At 44.5% G+C, this 19,398-nt stretch overlaps 1 protein-coding gene across 1 annotated transcript; it reads left to right on the top strand.

Moving 5' to 3' along the window:
• The first annotated feature begins 2,410 nt into the window (after positions 1 to 2,410).
• onecut3a (one cut homeobox 3a) lies at positions 2,411 to 17,778 on the top strand. The gene is made up of 2 exons (XM_026346078.1): positions 2,411 to 3,449; positions 17,486 to 17,778. Exons 1-2 carry the CDS (start codon positions 2,411 to 2,413, stop codon positions 17,776 to 17,778), a joined length of 1,332 nt encoding a protein of 443 aa, XP_026201863.1.
• The last annotated feature ends 1,620 nt before the right edge of the window (positions 17,779 to 19,398 follow it).

The raw sequence follows: 19,398 nt of genomic DNA on the forward strand, positions 1-19,398 counted from the left end.
GTTGTTTTGGGTTGTAAACCCTGGTGAATTAGGAGCAAGGAGCCGGCAATGAAAGTTAACATCCATCACCACCGCGACCAATAAGTTGCTGTGGCCGGCTGGCTGAACACAGATGACGGATTCGCTGCTGTGCGGGCTTCGGTAATTCATTTTCGATAGCAGTGGTTGCTGGAATCAATACGGGGACATTAACCCAAGCGGACACTGCTGTTCTCCTGATGGCACAAACCACCGTTTTTAGGGTCATTATTTGGGGGAGAGGAGCTGTGTGTGCCAAGGCCACTGATATCACAATTCATCAGTGAAGTAATGGATGGCGGTGACCTAACTGTTGGTAAACACTGATCAGGGAAATTATTTTATGCAATTTGCAAATGATTAGTGATGCCACTTCCTGGACTGTTAGACCTTTTTTTTTTATTTTTTTTTTCCAAACATCGAGTCGAAATCCTAATGGCCTCATTTTACATAACATGGGTGTAAATGCCACGGCTTCTCACTAAGGGGCCTGCAGAGGACTGCGGTGGTGCACAAACACACAAACAAACACACACACACACACGCACTCGGGTCACAGAGGTGCTGAAGTTGTGATCCTGGCCGTTTTCTCATGTGTCACTTGTCTCAGCACATCCCACCCAGCTTCACATACACCAGTACTGCACCAAACCAGGCAACAACACAGCAAGAAAGCACTGTGGCGCACACACGTCTGTAAAACGTACAGTTGAATTTAATTTGATTGTGTTCCAGACAGGTATTAATTAAAATTTATGGTAGGTGATGAAGAGATAAAAAAAGCATGAACACCTTATAATGCAATTTAAACTAAATGCATCACAATCCACTGTTAAACCATTTGTCGTGCGGTGAATATTGGAACAGTGGGTGCACTACACTGTAGCCTGCTGGTGCTAACGATACTGTGTCCACACCATATAGAAAACCATACGAGACATAAAAAAAACCCCTCTATAGTCGGTGTTTGTGACAGGCTGAAAACTATTTTGACAACTTTAGTGAAGCTTTAGACGATGCTCAGTTTCCACCAGATATGCGAGAGTTATTCTTTAGCGCTTTTCACAGAGTCCAATCCCTCGATCGTATCCATGTTGCGGGTTCCTGCAATAGACACCAAGCTATCGATGCATCTCCTGATCCATACATACTTTGACATTGATGGATTGGTGACCTGGATTGACGTCAGGCAGCAGCAAGTTTTATGCAGAAGTTTGCAAGGCGTTTCAAATTACTTGAGAGCTGATGTGCTCGAGAGTTTGATTTTCGTGGCCCGAATCCGAGGAGCAAAGATGCAAAAGGGGTCAAAGCCTAGAGGCTATGATGAAATGAAACTAGACATATTTATTCAGCAATATTTGCTTAAGGAGAAAAAAGAAAATGTGAGAAAAAGTTATGAGCAAAAGCCTGACGGTAAGACATTGAATGGAAGCATCTGACCTTTTACTTTTCAGATTTTTGGAAAGAAAAGAGCTTCTTTGGGAAAATGGTTCAAATGAAAACGTGTCAAAGGCCACCAATGCAGTTAGAAGCCGTGATGATCATGTTTTCAACTCTTAAAGAATTTGTGATTTCCGTGTAGAAATCCACTTGTTCTTTCTGTGGGCATCAGAAGCTGAATTTATGAATACAGGCTGAAAACGATAAGAGGTTGGAGGCTGTGCGCCCCCGTAAAGACAAGCTGTGGTTTTCTTATTATACTCGTGGCCCGATGTGACACATGTCAATTATTATTTAACCTTCAAAAGAGGCATCACATGCTGCTGGCGCCGTGTCAAACTGTTTTTATCAGAGAAAACAGAGAGCGAGTCCGTCTTATCCGCCTGAGTGTAAATGTTGCACACGCTGCAAAGGAGTTCTGTGTTTTATCTCAACATGAGTCTAATGCAATCTTCTTCTTTTTCAGGAATTTTCAGGCTCAGTTTGCGACATGTACAACCCATGACACGGGGGCAGTGACGTCAGATTGGCCCCAGACAGAGTACGCGAGTGCGAGGATACACCACGGGGGCGCGCACATGCGCACAGACTCGGTCTCATCTTAACAGGAGCGCGGGCGCGTCAATGTACACACAGAGAGCCGAGCAGCGCTTTGGGCATAGTAGAAGGTGCTCCACAGCGAAAGAAACCCAGTTCAGGCGCAGACACCTTCACGCACCGAGCAGAGGTTTGCGGCGCAGTTTGTTTGGCGGGCCAGGATCCGATCTTTTAAAACCATGCTGGATTGACTGCAGAGAGGCAACTACAATCAATGGCTTGGGTTTGAAATCGTTCAAAATTTATTGGAGAGGAGTGTGAGACAGAGAGACAGTGAGAGAGGGAGAGAGAGAGAGAGAGGGGGAGAGAAGCGAGTGAGTGGCGAGAGGGGTGGAAATAAAGATCTTTTTCAACGATGGAGCTTACAATGGAAAACATCGGAAATCTGCACGGTGTATCTCACTCCCATCAAACGAGCGACTTAATGAACTCCCCACACGCGCGCCAGTCGTCGGCGTCGCATCGGAACTTGGTGTCGCACGGACGGTCGGCCATGGTGTCCAGCATGGCCTCGATACTGGAGGGAGCCGGGGACTACCGCACAGACCACGCTTTGTCTGGCCCCCTGCATCCGGCAATGACCATGTCGTGCGACTCCGGGATGAGCCTGAGCAGCACGTACACCACGCTGACGCCGCTGCAGCACCTGCCCCCCATATCCACTGTCTCGGAGAAATTTCACCATCCACACCCACATGCTCACCATCATCCGGCGCACCAGCGACTCGCGGCCGGGAACGTCAGCGGCAGCTTCACCTTGATGAGGGACGACCGGAGCCTCGCCTCCATGAGCAACCTCTATGGCCACTACCCCAAAGACATGTCCGGCATGGGGCAGCCTCTCTCCCCTCTCTCTAACGGTCTCGGGTCTTTGCACAGCTCCCAGCAGACTCTCAGCGCCTACGGTCCCGGAGCTCACCTCTCCAATGACAAGATGCTGTCTTCGGGGGGCTTCGAGCCTCACGCAGCTATGCTGTCCCGGGGCGAGGAGCACCTAGCTCGGGGTCTCGGGGGCCACGGAGCCGGGCTCATGACATCCTTGAACGGCATACACCATCACAGCCATCCGCACTCTCAGGCAAACGGGTCCATGTTGTCAGACCGGGATAGGCAAACGGTGGTGGGAGGCGGGCAGGGAGCTGGGTCAGGGCAGGTGGAGGAGATAAACACCAAGGAGGTGGCACAACGAATAACAGCAGAGCTCAAGCGTTACAGCATCCCCCAGGCCATCTTTGCTCAGAGGATCTTGTGCCGGTCCCAAGGAACCCTGTCCGACCTGCTGAGGAATCCTAAACCGTGGAGTAAACTCAAGTCTGGCCGGGAGACCTTCAGGAGGATGTGGAAGTGGCTCCAGGAGCCCGAGTTCCAGCGGATGTCAGCGCTGAGGCTTGCAGGTGAGTGAGGAGACAGCTCCCAACCTGAGTGATGTGGAGGGATCAATTAGAAGTCAATGTGGCGAGACTGTCAATAGCTGCTCAAACAGACATTACTAGAAGTTATTAGTCGATTGTATCGAGTAAAACTTCATCATGACAGTTGGGGTGTTAAATGTTGGGGTAAATCTATATTTTGATTGATGCTACAATCCATGATAGTATAAACAGACGCTGTGCAACACTGCGGGTGATATAAACAAAAGAGAGGAGGCATTTCTCAGCAGCAGAACTAGTGCACAAGCACTCTGCACAGCCACGTTTATTTTTACGCACACCTACAGCATGGATACATACACTTTGATCCTCGGTCTCACCCTCAGTCTCTACAGTCACACACTCGCTCACGCACTCACAGACAAACAAACACACACAGAAACAAACCAAACAAAGGAAATCAAAGCAGGATGTGACCCAAATTGATTAAATCTTGCAGCCATTACTTTAAATGTAAAAGAAATCTACGTGTTCCGATCACTGCAGCTGAAGTGTGCTCGCAGTTTACTTTAGGACACACAAACCCAGATGTAATAATATTCCTCCTGTCAAATAAGCGCGTCGCTGCAAACAAGAACTGTCTTAGGCCTGGTCAAAGAGAGAGGGGGGGGGGGGGCATATTGACCCATAGGAGGTCTCCTATGGGTCAATATTTCAGGTCCAGGTGTCCCCTTTCAGAGTAGCGCACTGATAAATGATCGATTTGGATCTGAAAGACAGAGACACAAACAGATGCGTCTTTCTCTGGCTTCTGTTGTCTCCTCTGCACTTTGGGATGTCCAGTCCACCAGAAATGATCTGAAGGCCTGTTTAGACAATCTGCAGCTGAGAGACAGTGTTTATTGTGATTTGTGGTGCCTTGTGTGTGTTGACTCAAACGGACGCAGAGAGGACTGTGAACTGAAGTAATCACTGGGATTTCAAGCCACGCCCCCGCCCCCATTTAAATCCTTTAACAATTACAATCAGATTATCAGGGCGTAAATGAAAACGAGAGTCACACTGGGGTTAAAACTGAGATGCGAGCGAGAGGTCCCCTCTCATCGATGTTTGTGTAAAGGCCCTGTTTAGATGTGCAGCGCTTCCAAACGTCAATCAGCTCTTCTGTGTCGTATTTCAGCGAACAGTTCAATTAAGCAGATATAGTGGCATATTTTAGTTCCAGTCAATGCCCTATTGAAAAGCACTTAATGACATGTAAATTGTTCCTTTGCGCATTTAGTGGGGTTCTGGTAAATAAAGATTTAAACACTCCACAATTGTCTCTTTAAGTGCCACTGCTGTTAAACCTAATTGGGCTGTGGGGTTTTATATCTTCTACACCCGGCATCAGGATAAAAACCCCCAATTCAATTGACACGGAGTGGCACAGTCCTGTTCACTGCACACCTACCGCATATATTAATGTGGCCAGGGTCAGGACAGCCTATAGAAGTTAGGTGTGCGCGTACGTGCGTGCGTACACATCTCTATACTGTTGTAAAATAATATTACGGCTCTTATCTTAATTGCGACAGAGCATGATCGTGAATTATCCTGTTTTAAAATACATTTCACTGAACATTTCTGCAACACATTTCCTTCGAAATCAGCAGATTTCGAGCCTTTCATTGTCTGCTGTGCATTGACCTGTTGTCATAGGTCTGAGGGGGAAATCCAGCTGAGCCAAATGACAAATGACGTGTATGTAAATGCACGGAGCAACATTTTACTTATTGCATTTAAAATCACCATTATCCTCGGTGCGCATGTGGGTTGGAAGTGGGAGTTGGGGTGGGGGTGGGGGGTTGTGATGTTGAAAGTGAGGCTGGGCCATATTCGCTCGGCCACATCAATCAATAAATTCAAATTACTATTCCAAATTCATCACAGGCACACAAATCAATGCAGCTGCCCTGCTTAGCTAATGTGAAAATGCCAGTGTCTGCACACACACATGACAATCCACTCCTGAAAGGAAAAACAGAGCAGAGATAGTCCTGTTTGGGGGGGAATGTGTGTCCTTCACGCTTAACAACTCCTAATGCAACGAGGGCAAACACCCATGTTTTCCCACCTATTGTGTTTTTTCCTATGCAGACCTACAACACCAAGGCCAAGTGAACGGGGAAGCTTTGATACAGACACTGAGCATTTTAAGCACATGAATTAATCGACTACTGTATAAATAAATAGGCAGCTTCGCTGTAAAGCTGCACAAGTAAGAAAGACACCGGTGAAGGGAGGTTTGGAAGGCATTTAAAGATCGCATTAACGATGAAAACAATTCGTCTTTGCATCTGTGTTGAATTCCACACTCCATCTCAATGTATTTGGTCGGGTCAATACAGACCTGATCGATAAGGATAGCCAGTGCATCTATCAATTATCCCGCCTCAGCACTCTCTCCCATTGGTCTCTCCCCTGGAGCAGAGAGTGGGAGGCGGAAGCCAGAAAAGAGGGGAAAGAGAACAGCTGTGATAAAAAGAAAGAAAGAAAGGGTGGAAGGAAAAACTGCCACTGCACATCATTTGCCTTTCTGAAATCATGTTGAACCACTCACTGTCACTCTTCTGCCCTTTGTGGTCTGAGTTATACACTCATGTTTGTGCTTGAAGTCTTTCCAGCCAGAAAATATAGCAGATCACCAAATAACATTAATTAAAAAAGAAATAGCTGATAGTTTGCATATACTGCCTGATATTCCTGCCTACGCCTTCATTCGTCTCTTGACAGTGATGGGGCGCCATGGCATGGCCAGGTCCCTTTCCCCTTACAAAAAGGAAAAAAGACAACAACAACAACAACAACAAAAAAAAAAGCGCAGTTGCTTCATTATCATTTGAATGGCCAGAGCACGTGCCAGGGTGTGCAGGTCAAGACCCACAGGACACGGAGGAAAAACATTGTTGAGAATGAGGGTGGGAGGCCTTTATTCATGTTTCAATGGACTACACGCAGTTTACACAGGCCTAATCCTGGAGCGATACTCATCCTATCCCCACCAACCTCCACCCCCAACAAACCCCGCCACACTGCGCACTTTTCCCTCCTGCAAAGCGTAACGCCTCAATTTACCTTGGTTAATATATTTTTATTGACTTGACCAGCTACTTGCCTCCCAGTGTGCGACTTTAATTTTAGGCAGAGGTTAATCATTTCCGCATGAATTGAGAATTTTACCTTGTTTGATTATATCAAACTGACCAATCCTTTCTACAAAATAACCACTGCGTGTGTGCACCCTTGGTGTTCATGTTGCACAGAATAGTCCATAGCTATGACTGTATTTTCATAAAGAAAGTATTATGAGGTAGAGCAGACTCCGAGCAGCAGGTCAGTTTGATGGTTTAACATCTCAGGCGCTGTCCATGGTGCTGAAACATGCGTCCATCCATCCACCCTGAACTGCAGGATCTTGCCTCTTTTTTTGAGGACAGTTCAAGGTGGTGAACCGGAGTTCTACCAATACATAGTTAATAGCATTCTTGTAGGCCCTAAACACCATTTTTCATCCAACAGCTTCCACCCATCGATCAATATTACAATGCACAATCGCGTCAATCACACCATCGTGCATCCTGCTTTTCTGTCCAGCGCTAAGCAAACCGGGGTTTTTCCATTTAAATCATGTCTCCAGCTTTTTTTGAGAGCCGCAGAATGCAAACTGGAGATCTGGGTTGATCCTTCCTGAAGCGAAAAATAAATAAATAACTAAAATAGTCTAGGAAGGTGGCTCTTTTTGGTCATTTGAACCGGGATAATGCGTTTAATTGGATGGGTCATTAAGATGTGATTGATGCGGGATAACCTAAAACAGGATTTTTTTTTTTTCTCATGAAGAGATGGCTTGATGTTAGCCTGCGAAATGATCGATTGGTACTTTAATAATTGATGTGTGAGGGGAAGATAGGGGAGTAAACAGTGCAGCTGCGGTTTCAGAGCCTCGTTGTTCGTTAAGCACAGCAACGTGTGCTGTAAGTACTGAGACATGCATGTACAAGCATCGCCTTTGAAATCCTCTGGTGGGAGAGCAACAGCCATTTTCTTGAGGTTATACCTCGAGGCTATTTTGTTTAAACCCCCGGTTCAGTGTAGCTCAAACCAGATGGAATGACATCTCCCGCCTTGCATCATTATCTGTACACCGGCATGAAGAGGCAGACTGGAAGTGGACGCTGATGTCAATTAACGCTACTTTACATTATTTTAATTCATAATGGGATGCACAATGGAAAGTATCCTGGGATGGAAGGTTTAACAGAAGCACCTACCGAAAAAACTAGAGGCCATGACCTCCCATCCTGCATGACTGCTAAACACGGCACTACATTACAGCAGCAGCTACAGTCTGCGTATGTGTCGCCTTCCCGTTTCATTCCTCCTGTGTATGTGATCGGGATGTAGAGTGCGTCTGCGCCATATTGTTAAGGCCGATCTGGCGAGCCCTGAATCTGTATCGATTTCCATTCCCCGGCCTCTCCTTTCCATCTCTGGAGCTGCGCCATGCAGCCATGCAACCCCCTCCATCTCCACCATGCAACACCATTTCTCCCATTAACAGCTCGCCCTTCATAACACACCACAGAATGACTAATAAACCAGCGCTCTGACTCGGGCTTGTTGCTCACCTCCCCGCGTGCCCTGGTCAGAACAGTCAAATGCTGAGTTTAAAGTCAGAGAGATACCCCGCACCCCCACCCCACCCCATTTCTGTGATAGCAGGATTAGCAGCGTGAGACGACTTAAGGTTCACAGTGATTTAACCTCTTTTTGCTCATTATACACCCCACCCACACTCTTCCGTCCTGCGCACACTGCTCTGACCATGTCGACCTTCCTATTGCTTATTCTAAAGCCTGTAATTTTAATAAAAATCAGATTAGACCGACTCAAGCAGAGGTCTGCTCTCTCTCTCTCTCTCTCTCTCTCTCACACACACACACACACACACACACACACACACACACACACACACACACACACACACACACACACACACAGCATTCACACGGGGGGCGTGCTTAGCAATTATAAATGCAGTAGAGGTCTGGACTCTGTACAGTCTCGAAAACCGTCTCTTCTATTTTAGATGATCAATTCCTACGCTACTCCGTCGCCCCCTCGCCAAACCCGATCAATAGGAGAGAATGACCTTTAAATCAAATTGCTGGCAGAGTCGACTACAGCACGCGGCTAGCACCAAAGGGTTAATGGCACCGCGTGAGCTTCTCTTTCTAGACAAAAACACAAAGCACCTAAATCTCAGATAATCATAATTACATCTGATCATTCGTCCTTGTGCACTGGAGTCAAATGGCTGCACAGGCAGGATTTTAAGACGTGGGCTGATCGCTGTGTGGGTCTGTCTGCTGGAGACGACTGTGATGACCAAACAAGTCATACTGTGGCTTTTGACCCGGCATAATCTGTGGTAGTTTACATAAGAGCTAAAGCAAGGGACTGCTCCAAAGAGCAGACTGTTGTGCAATTAAAATGTTGACTAGAGCACATCAGCATTGTGTCAATGGAGCAATGTTATGTAACGCCCCAAAAACCGGGTCTGCTCTGTGCGTCCTGCGCGCCTGCACACAAGCTGTGCGCACGGTGGAGTCTGCAACAAGTAACAGGTTCCTGTTTCACTCATAAACCTGAGTCCAGCGGCACAAACGCACACTGGCTGCTTATCCGACGTCCTGACAGGCCATCGCTTCCTAAAGGCCCGATAATGGTTTGTTTAATGCACAGAATACAAGGCACGGACAATGTCCACCAGTTAAAGGGAAGAGACTGTAAAGTTCCTATGGAATATAAGTATATATAAGACATGTAACCTCTTAATAGCTGTTAAGAAATCCTAAATGACGCCTTCAAGCTATTTCCCACGTTTACATATTGAAAAAGGAAGTGGCCGCATGTAGAAGGTAGAAAAACATGTAACATATATGAAATAAACTCCTCTCTTTAAATGTGGCGGTGTAGTTTGTGAAGTACACAGTCGTGCAGTTTCTTTTTGAATCCAATGATCAATCCCCGCTTGATAAAGGCAGAAATGTTCAAATTCCCCGCTTGACAAATCGTTTCTCAGCCTCACCGTGGCTTTTTGAAATGAGAGCATACAGTCGGTCTGCATGGAGCCTCGGTGAGCCTTTCCACAGGGTCGATCCCAACAAAACCGCAAACACACACAGAGAGACACACACTCAGCTTATCGTACCCACAGATGCAACCTGAAACTCCGGTTGGGCAACCCCACACAGATCAACAAAGGAACAAAACGACTGTGAAATCAATTGATGAATGAATCGATGTCAACCCATATAGCCTTTATATTATATGTTATTAACTGCGGGGTTTTCGAAAATGATTAGTTGTTTAATTTGTTGTTTTTGCGAGTTGCTACGAAAACACTGATTTATGCAGTGTTTTAATCAGGTTTGTGTGTGTGTGTGTGTGTGTGTGTGTGTGTGTGTGTAATAGAGCGTTTGTGTTTTTCTTTTCAGATTAAGAGAGTTTTAAAATTATATTACAAACTAAATAATTATTATTACTAAATTATTATTATTATTAGCCCTATTAGTACTAGTATTAGAGGAATTATTTTTACATTGTCTCTTAATAATTTAGTAAATTTAACACTGTCCTGAAAAATAAATTATAATAAAATGCATAAATAAATAAATAGATCAATTAAATATGAAGTGTTTGACCTGATTTTATCTGTTTCGCACAAGCTACAGTAAACATTTGCTTCTAAAATATAAAATAATAATATATATTTTTTTTTAATCAAAGACGCAATTTGCTACACAACAATAAAGACATTTACCCACTTTATTTATTTCAATTTAATATGCTTTGTTTTGCACTGGAGAAAATAACCATATGAATGAAATTAGATCAGTGCAATAAGCGCAGTATTAGAAATATTTCTCTCCTGATTGAGTGAGAACTGTATTGAACTGAATCTCGGAAATTCCTGCATATTGAAAACCTGTCGGTCTGTCCGTGGGGAGTAAACGGTGCAATCTGACTGCAGATCAGTTTGCTGATTCTCCTGCGACAAATAAGAAATTAGTGAAATAGTGACAGCTGATATTTAGCGAAATATAAGGAGTTGATTAATCCACTAGTGTAGCCTAATGTAAAAAAAAAACAACTCAAAATTAATAAAATAAATTTAAAAAAGAGGAATTATTGACCTCTGGCATCCTCAAAACAAATAAATAAGATAAATAAATAAATAACGCTTTCTTTCACTTTTAGGATTTTGTCCCTCACATCTGCTTAATGTTTTGTGTTTCGGTGTAAATGAGCCTCCGACAGTTTTACACAGATTTACAATGTGGGTAAATTATATTCAGCAAATGAAGGAACCCAACACATGCAGCTCTAAAGTAAAGTAAAGTTAAAGTTCTTATTTCACTAATACGCACACGGCGGACCCTCACCTGCTGTGGGAAGGGAAAGCCTGGGCCTTCCTGTCTGTCTCTACAAAATAAAGCACCAGCATCATTACCGCTATCACGCATAACTGGTCAAAGCAATTATGAATAGAATCAATGATAATAGCAGATAAGACTATCACTCTAACAATGGACGCACTCACACAAATAGGAGGCACATGCAGACCAAGGCTGCTATTACACTGGTAAAAAAAAATAATAATAATAATAATGCAACTTAAAATTCAGTCATGTGGTTCTCTCAATCATGCGCTTAAATGGCTGAGTGCATTTAATGATCTTAAACCTTATAAGAAGTGTGATCATCACAGGCAGCAGCCTTTACTGATTATTGAATTTTTTTTGTTAGCACTGTGCAATTTCTTAGGTTTACCACCGGCCTGCTAATAACACATGGGGGTTTAGAAAACAGCTGAATAACATGAGGCTCTGTGTCTCATCTCAACCCGACAAACAGCGATGAACCTTTGATGTTTTTATATGTGTATGCATTAACATGCACCATAGAAATTCAAATTAATGATTTGATCCAGCAAATGTGAAGGTAAAATGTTGCAGGCGCAGTCTTGTTAGAGGACTGAGGTGGGCGAAGGTGGAACAGAGTTCAGGTTATTCAAGTGCCGGAGAAGAAATGGCTCGCAGCTGAGTCGCGCGAGAAGGTAAACAAACAAATTGTGTCGCTTTATCAGTATATTAACACCAATTCTCACTCATTACCTTAAGGAGTATTGAGCTGGAAGTGTTTGGGCCTGGCGAGAGAGCGGGAGAGCTTGGCACTGCCCTGCAGCCTGAATGGAGTAAATGCCACAGTCTAGAGAGAGAGAGGGGGGGGGTCGGTCCGTGCGTAAAGACGCATTATCAATCTTTAGAGCAACAGCAGAAACGTTACTTCATGAACAGACTAAAGCCTAAACTTCAAATTGCTCTTACATTACAGAGGAGACCGCAAATACAAGCACAGTGCACAGGCTGGTGGTGAGGATACGAGGAGGATGCCAACAACAAATAGTCCCAGTGTGTGTGTGTTTGTGTGTGTGTGTATAAAAGCGCCGAACCGTAACTGGTAAACATGTTTATTGGTAAATTAATTAAATCACCAGACTTTGACCTCGTCTCCTTTACAGGGATCACAAACCGGGCTTCGTGATTGAATTTCAAACCGGGGAGCCTCTGAAAAAAAAAAAAAAAACGAATAGCAGGCAAACATTTAAATGCAGATGTGTAATCATGGCTCCATAGGCGCAATATTAGGCGGTTTGACTTTCTCATTATGAGCAGGAAGGGCAGCGATGATCAATAAATGATTAATGCTCAAGATGGACTCACAAACGCAGGGGCAGAGGAGGCCTAAGACAGCTGGGTCGTAGGAGGAAACGCAGGTATAAAGCGGGTGATGATAATTTACTTATGCTCCTCTCCCCGGCTCACCGATATTAATCCGCAAAGAAAGCTCGGATCGCCACATTCCTTCCTTGTACCTTTCCTGGTGTATTTCCGTGTTTCCACCCCCTCATGAATGCCCAGCCCCCACCACCACCCACCCACCACCACCCCCACCACCCCTCAGAGGCATAATTAATTGGACGAACTGAATTTCACACACGAATTATTCACGAATCTATCGATCGGTATTGAACACCCAGGGCCTTTCTCTTAACCTCGCATGGTTTGTCGTGAAGCAAAGAATATTAATGTCATCAGTGGGAAAAAGAAATAGGCCGAAGTTGTGCCGTTTCCAGCCGAGCACAAAGCGCAAATTCACTCATTAAGTGTTTTTGATAGATTCAAAGAAAAGATGCGTGACCGTAAAAGTCCAGTCCGGGAGGTCCTTGAATTGACATTCATGAGGATTAACGGGACTTGCACTTTGCATTCATGGGAAATAAGATCACAGTAATATCAGACGGGGAATATTGTGCATTCAAATGTATAGTCTACTGATGTTCCCTGAAACAATGACACCCGCTAGTTAATCACTCTTTATATATGTACGAGGAGCCGGAGGGATCTATTCAAAGTAGGTCAGCTCCTGTTCACAGCTCGGTACAGAGAGCCCTATAAATCACATTTCTCTCTGGCCGTGTACAGCGGGGTGTGTGCACCTCACAAAACACTCAGCACCACACCAGGATTCCTGCTCTTGTCCGGTTGCTCTTTGTGCATGAGTTTATGTCCGTCTCTCTGCTCGGTGCCTACTGTAGCTCTAAAAGCTGCAATGATCGATTTTTTTTTTTCCTTTTCTACGCCGAGCTTGGTTCAGTAATCAGGGCCCCCTTCCTCACCGATCGATCGATATTGATTACTAAATCCAGCGCCTGTAGCAAAGGCAGCGCACTGTGGCGCCCCGTGCAGCCGGGGCCACAGCGAGAGCGACACCTGCCGACCGAAACGGCGCAAAGCAGGCGGTCGATGAGGTGGCAGGACGTGACTGTCCGGTGGCAAGAGGTGGAGAGAGAGAGAAGCTGGGACATCAAGAAAGAGACTCTCTTTCCCTCAGATCTTATGGGCTGATAAGACCAAAAAGAGCACTCACTGATTTACATTCAGGGTTTTTAATCACGAGCGTTTAGAGAATAAAGTGTAAAGTGAAGAAACTGACCGACAGTCACCACCAAAGATTTGTGAGTGACTCAAAAACAAATCCTGGAGGATTCCTCTCTCTGTAACTAGACAGATCCATGTGGATTTTACTGACTTTGAATACACCTCAAGACTGTGAAGATATAAAAAGTGAGGTTTCATAAAAAATGATGTGCTGTACTTTTAAGGCTCATTTGATACATTTTCATCACAATAGAAAAAAAATAATATGTATTTGTGCAAAATTATAAAATTACATTTTAAGGTACAGGACATTAAATGTGCACGAGTGTAATTTTATTCATTTGTGTGCAAGGTCGCACATCTGGACAAAGAACAAGAGGAAAAGGTCACTCAGTGGAAGTCAAGGTAATCAGGCCGACTGGAAGCTTTCTGAGAATTCAACTCATGAAACTGATTATATATATATGTAGAGTATATAATAACTTTATTACTCTAACATACATATTTTTTGTAAAAGGAAAAACAGCCTATCATAAACTAATACACATTAAATATCAGGTATTTTAGTCAAAACACTGAGTCAGCACATTTAAAGGTTAGTAGGTGAACAAACTGTGATAAATATTTTGTATTTCTGCCATTTGAATACAACACACTTTAACACTGATGCCTCACGTTTTTGTGGATTTGAATTTACATTATTCCATTGGTTTCGTTTTGGATTTTACTTTTTCAATGTTCGGCAATGTCGAGGTCTGGTGACTGTGAAGGGAAATACATGTAATGCATGTCAGCATCACTTTGATGCTTCTCCTTGAACTTCAAACGGACCTGGTAGAGCTCTGACACATGTTTAGGCTCACCGTCCTGCTGGGAAATGAATCCTCTTCCTCACAAGTTAAACCCAGAGGGGATGGCATGTCTTTGCTGACTAGGGTAGTCATTTCTCGGTGGTCATTGTGGAGCTGATCCAGTGTGTGTCTTCAAACCTTGAAAGAGTAGCTCACCCTTACAGCTGGATATTTCTAAAATGATGTCTGATAATTTAGAGTTTCTGACTTCAACAAACTGTGTAAAAGAGATTTCTCCGGTGTGAAATTGAATTGATAAATGTTACAAAAGAACAGTTTGCTACAGCCTCGTCCTCAACCATATTTTTTTCTAACCCAGTAGTAAATTGTCAGCTCAGCTGGATTTGAATACAGACGTTTTGTTTTCTTAAAGACCGACTAGACTGGCTTACTGTGGTTACTTTAGGTGACTGTGTGTGTTAAAATAACTAGAGTGTCAGTTTTCCTCTGGAAAATTAGAAAATCTAACTAGTTTAGTAGTAGGATTGTTTTTTTATCACCAAATGACTGATATAAGTTTATTACATTACATTTTTTTATGGCAACTGGAAAACATGATTAAACTATAATCAATGATAAAATACCATAACAATTTAACAATTTCATTATATCGGTCTGGTTTTATGTTAAAAATAACTTTATATTTAAATATCACACACAGTTTAATGTTTGGTGAAATTGTGCGATAAAATGTTTATTTTCACAGGAGCTTTTGTCAAACGATGGATGTGTGTCAGTCACAAATGATGTTTGCATGAACAAAACATCTAAATACAAATAAAACCAAACAAAAAAACAAAAAAAATATTATAAAGATTTCTCAGTAGTGGACTCCAGAATGTGTTTTCAAAGAGGTTGTTGTCATATTGATGAATGACAAACAAATCAATTTACTGATAAATCCATGGTATGAGTCGGTCAGTATCTGTCCCTGGAATTAACGGCTGGTATTTAGCTTGGTTTGGTCTTACAGGTTCACGAGAACACATAAATGTTGAGGGTTTACAAGTGTCGCTTGTGTCATTATATTTAGAACAACTTTATAACATTTAAAAGACGGCGACAGATGGAGGATGCTTTACTTCCAGTGAACACAGGTCTCACCAGTGTGACAAAAGCCTGATGTGATTTCTTACAGCTTTAATGGTCCGTCCTTCTTGTCCTGTAGCATCTGACCTGCTGAGGCTTAACTCACAGACACTGTGAATAATTTCAGCTCCAAGTCCAAACCATAAAATGACATCATCATTGTCCTCCTCCTCATCCTGCTCAACATTATGACCGCCTTTAATCTTATAATAAATCAAAGCATATGTGTTCATCCATCCACTGAACGTACAAACATGCAGTTACTGTGCGTGTTTGTGCGATATATTTATATTTATATATATATATGTGTTTGTATAACTGCAGTGTTGATGTGAATATGATGGATGGGCCTATGTGCAGGTTAGACATCTGTAGTAAACAGATTGGACTGCAATAGCTGATCAATGGGCTCTGTTCCACTGTAATTAGACACACAGCGCCACTGCTTGGCCCCAGCCTCTTCAGCATAATCACAACCTCCCCCCCACCCCAAACACACAGAATGTGAGAGGAAGAAAAATCTGTCCCTAAATGCATCGAGACACACACACACACGCGCGCGCGTACACACTGTGTGGGAGTCAGACATTATTGAAGCAGAGTATGAAAGTATCAGACAATCCCAACGGCAGCAGGTGGAGACCCCACAGGGATGGCATCTTTCTCTCTCTTTCTTTCTCCAATTTGCTCTCGTTTTATTGAGACAGTAGGGAAGCTTAGAGGGACACACAGTTCGTTCTGGCAGGATTCGATCGTCAGTCAGCAGGGGAACATGTGGCTGCAGAGGTGGTGCCTTAACCTTCCACACATACACACACATATGTACACACACACACACACACACACACAACTCCTCCTACACCATCTCTGGGTGCTGTTTCAGTCTTTTATGTTGCGCTGGTCTGCTGCTTTCTACCCGTCTCCTACAAATACCTTGAGTTACAGCACACTTACCCACAATACAACATTCTATTAACTATTAATTTCTGTGTTCGCTGCCTACAGCCCCCCCCCACCACCCCCTCCCAAAAGCACAAGACTACACTTGGTGTGTTTTCTTTTGAAAATTGCTCTGTGTATGGGAAGGGGCTTATAGCAGCCAGTGCATGCACCTCTCAAGTGTTTGCGTTTGGGGAGGGGGCTAGTGGGTTATAAATACCCTCTCAGAGCTCAATAGAGTGGGCTCTAGTGGGCTCTGTTTGAAGTAGCAGACTGTAGACCTGCTGGGGGGGGGATTCTGACCTCAGTCCCTACAGAGAACCCCCCAATTCCTACAGCAAAGTCGGTCAATATCGCTCTTTCTCCTTCACTCGCTGCCCCACCCTCCTCTTCTCGGCTCCTCTCTTTGGTTCTTGTACACACACACACACACACGCACACACACACACACGCACACACACACACACGCACACACACACACACGCACACACACACAAACTCATGCACTCACAGATGCACACACTTTGTCTTACTCCTCCACCTTTTTTCTTTTCGCTCCAATCTTTTCTTTCCTTGCATCGGCCCCTCCCTCTATCTCTCATTTCAACACACACACACACACACACACACACACACACATACACACACACAAAATGCTTACTTTTGTGCAACAGTCACTCAGTCCCCCATTGCGACTCAAACTGCATTAATATTGAATCAAACAGCAGTGTCTCCAGCTAGCAGGCAACAGCCAGTCCCACACCCCCCTCCTCCCTCCTCACCCCATCTTTCTCTCACCGCAGGCTGACTCCCTGTCTGCACTCTGCAGGATGGAAGGAATATTCCCACTGGGCAGGAGGCATGGATTAGCTTTAAATCAACTTTAATATGGCAATAGAGATGGAGCTGTAGAATCTCTGCTGGTGTATAAACTAGTTTTATGTGTTTAAGTATTGGCTAATGATGTATTTACTTATCTTAACCTTACTTCTCTCCACCAATTGTCTTTGTTATTTAGTTGCAAAAATATCAACAACATCACTTTTGCATATTTACCTTGCTTGTGTTTTCTTTCCCCTCTCTGCCTCCCACTTTCATTCCTATCCCTCCCACCGCTGCCATCCGCACCAAGCCTGCAAGCGCAAAGAACAGGAGCAACACAAGGACCGCAACACGGCGCCCAAGAAACAGCGCCTGGTCTTCACTGACCTGCAGCGGCGCACACTAATCGCCATCTTCAAGGAGAACAAGCGTCCATCAAAGGAAATGCAGATCACCATCTCCCAGCAGCTTGGCCTGGAACTCAGCACCGTCAGCAACTTCTTCATGAACGCACGCCGCCGCTGTGTGGACCGCTGGCACGATGACCATGGTACCAGCCCTGGGCAGCCTGGCACTTCTGCCACCACCTTCTCTAAGGCCTGAGGGAGGAGAGGGCCTTCAGAAGGCTGGGGATCCAGGGTGGAACAACAGGTGACACGGGAAATTGGCTGTGAAGCCTGTCTATAACAACCACACCTGGCCTGGACCATCTGAATGTGTCCTCTGCCCCCGAATCCTTTGTGCCATGCAATCATCTTTTTTGTCAGTCAGAATTTCAAGCTCTCACCTGAAACAAGCATAATCTAAAGGTGAATTGTGAAGTCAGGTCCACTTTGCATTACTCACACAAGGACAATCATTGATTCTGTCTTTTTTGAAAGAAAATCATTTCTATGGCATCTGACAAAGTAAAGAGACACCAAAGATTAGATGTTTTTGTTGGACGGTATCTGAATTATGCCGGCCTCCTCCTTCACCAACCAAGTAGCCACTGATTCTGCTCTTTCTCCCCACTCACCTCCTTTGTGTCTGCCTCTTTACTCCCTCTCACATCCCCTCTTTGCCGGCACATGGAAGCAACAAGGGCGAAAAAAAAAACAAAAAACGGCAATAAATCTGACGAGAGAACAGCACATAGCCTTATTGTCCAAGCCCCCATTCTGCACACGCGAGGCTGTCATAAAGAAAACAACGGAGCCTATGAAAAAAACAACAAGGCTTCCCAATTCTCTGTCTCTACCTCCCCCTCCTCCTGTAGTCTCCTTCATTCCTCAGCCAAAGGTATTCCCTGATGGCCAGCCATTTCAGAGTGCAGCTCAGCCTGATCATACAGCAAACTAATGAATTGAAAAATGAATCGATGCAGACAGAGAGCGCGGTGCCTTGACCCCTCCTGAAGGTGAAACTCAAGACCCTTGGCAGCAGATACTCAGGTCTTCCAGGCCCAGGTCTATATTTTTTGCACAGATGTTGGAGGCCTGTAGGGAGACATGTCATTGTTACTCTCAGTCTGAGCCTAGAGTCTGTGTTTCTCTGACCAACAGGAGAGGCGGGTAAGATATCTGGACAAGCTCCTTGTTCTGCTGGGAGCTTTTCCTCTGATCAATAACCGAGAACCAAGCGACAACAACACACTCGGGCATCCAGCCAACTACATTGCAGCTGCATACGAAAAGCAGAATGTAAGAGGAGCACATGGAACTCAGTGGAGATGGGGACACAAAGGCCTCACTACTACAGCAGCAGCACACCTCTCCCTCCCTGGGCCGGCTTGTGCTGACAGAGCAACAGTGCCCCCTGCTGTCGATAGCAGAGACCTGTATCCAGCAGAGCAAGGGGGTTCAGAGTGGAGGAGAGGGAGGGAAGAGCCACTAGATGCTGAGGAGAAGTCATGGCACAACACATTCAGGCCCTCACAGCTCTTTGAAGGCAGATCAATAGCTAACCATTATCCTATTGTTGTTCCTCATCCAACCAGCACCGGTGAAGCTGGAGGAGGGGGGATGGTTAAACTGAACGCTGAAAACAGGGATTTAGCAAAGGCAGGGATTTATTTAACCAATCCAAATCTTACAAAACTACTAAATACAAAACACTGAAAACACACAATGAGGAGATAAAAAGGAACAAAGAAGTAAAATGTAATAGAAAAGGTTTGCCGAGACGGATACTTCTTAGGTGCAGTGGAGGTTTGTGTAACTTACATATATTTGATCAAATCAT

This window comes from Anabas testudineus, chromosome 4 (genome assembly GCF_900324465.2).
Source record: "Anabas testudineus chromosome 4, fAnaTes1.2, whole genome shotgun sequence".
Classification (NCBI taxonomy): Eukaryota; Metazoa; Chordata; class Actinopteri; order Anabantiformes; family Anabantidae; genus Anabas; species Anabas testudineus.

Excerpts from the sequence above, each read along its gene's own strand:
- onecut3a (XM_026346078.1), top strand. The coding sequence starts at position 2,411 with ATGGAGCTTACAATGGAAAACATCGGAAATCTGCACGGTGTATCTCAC. Across the intron at positions 3,450-17,485 it reads GTCAGCGCTGAGGCTTGCAG|CCTGCAAGCGCAAAGAACAG; the intron begins GTGAGTGAGGAG and ends ATCCGCACCAAG.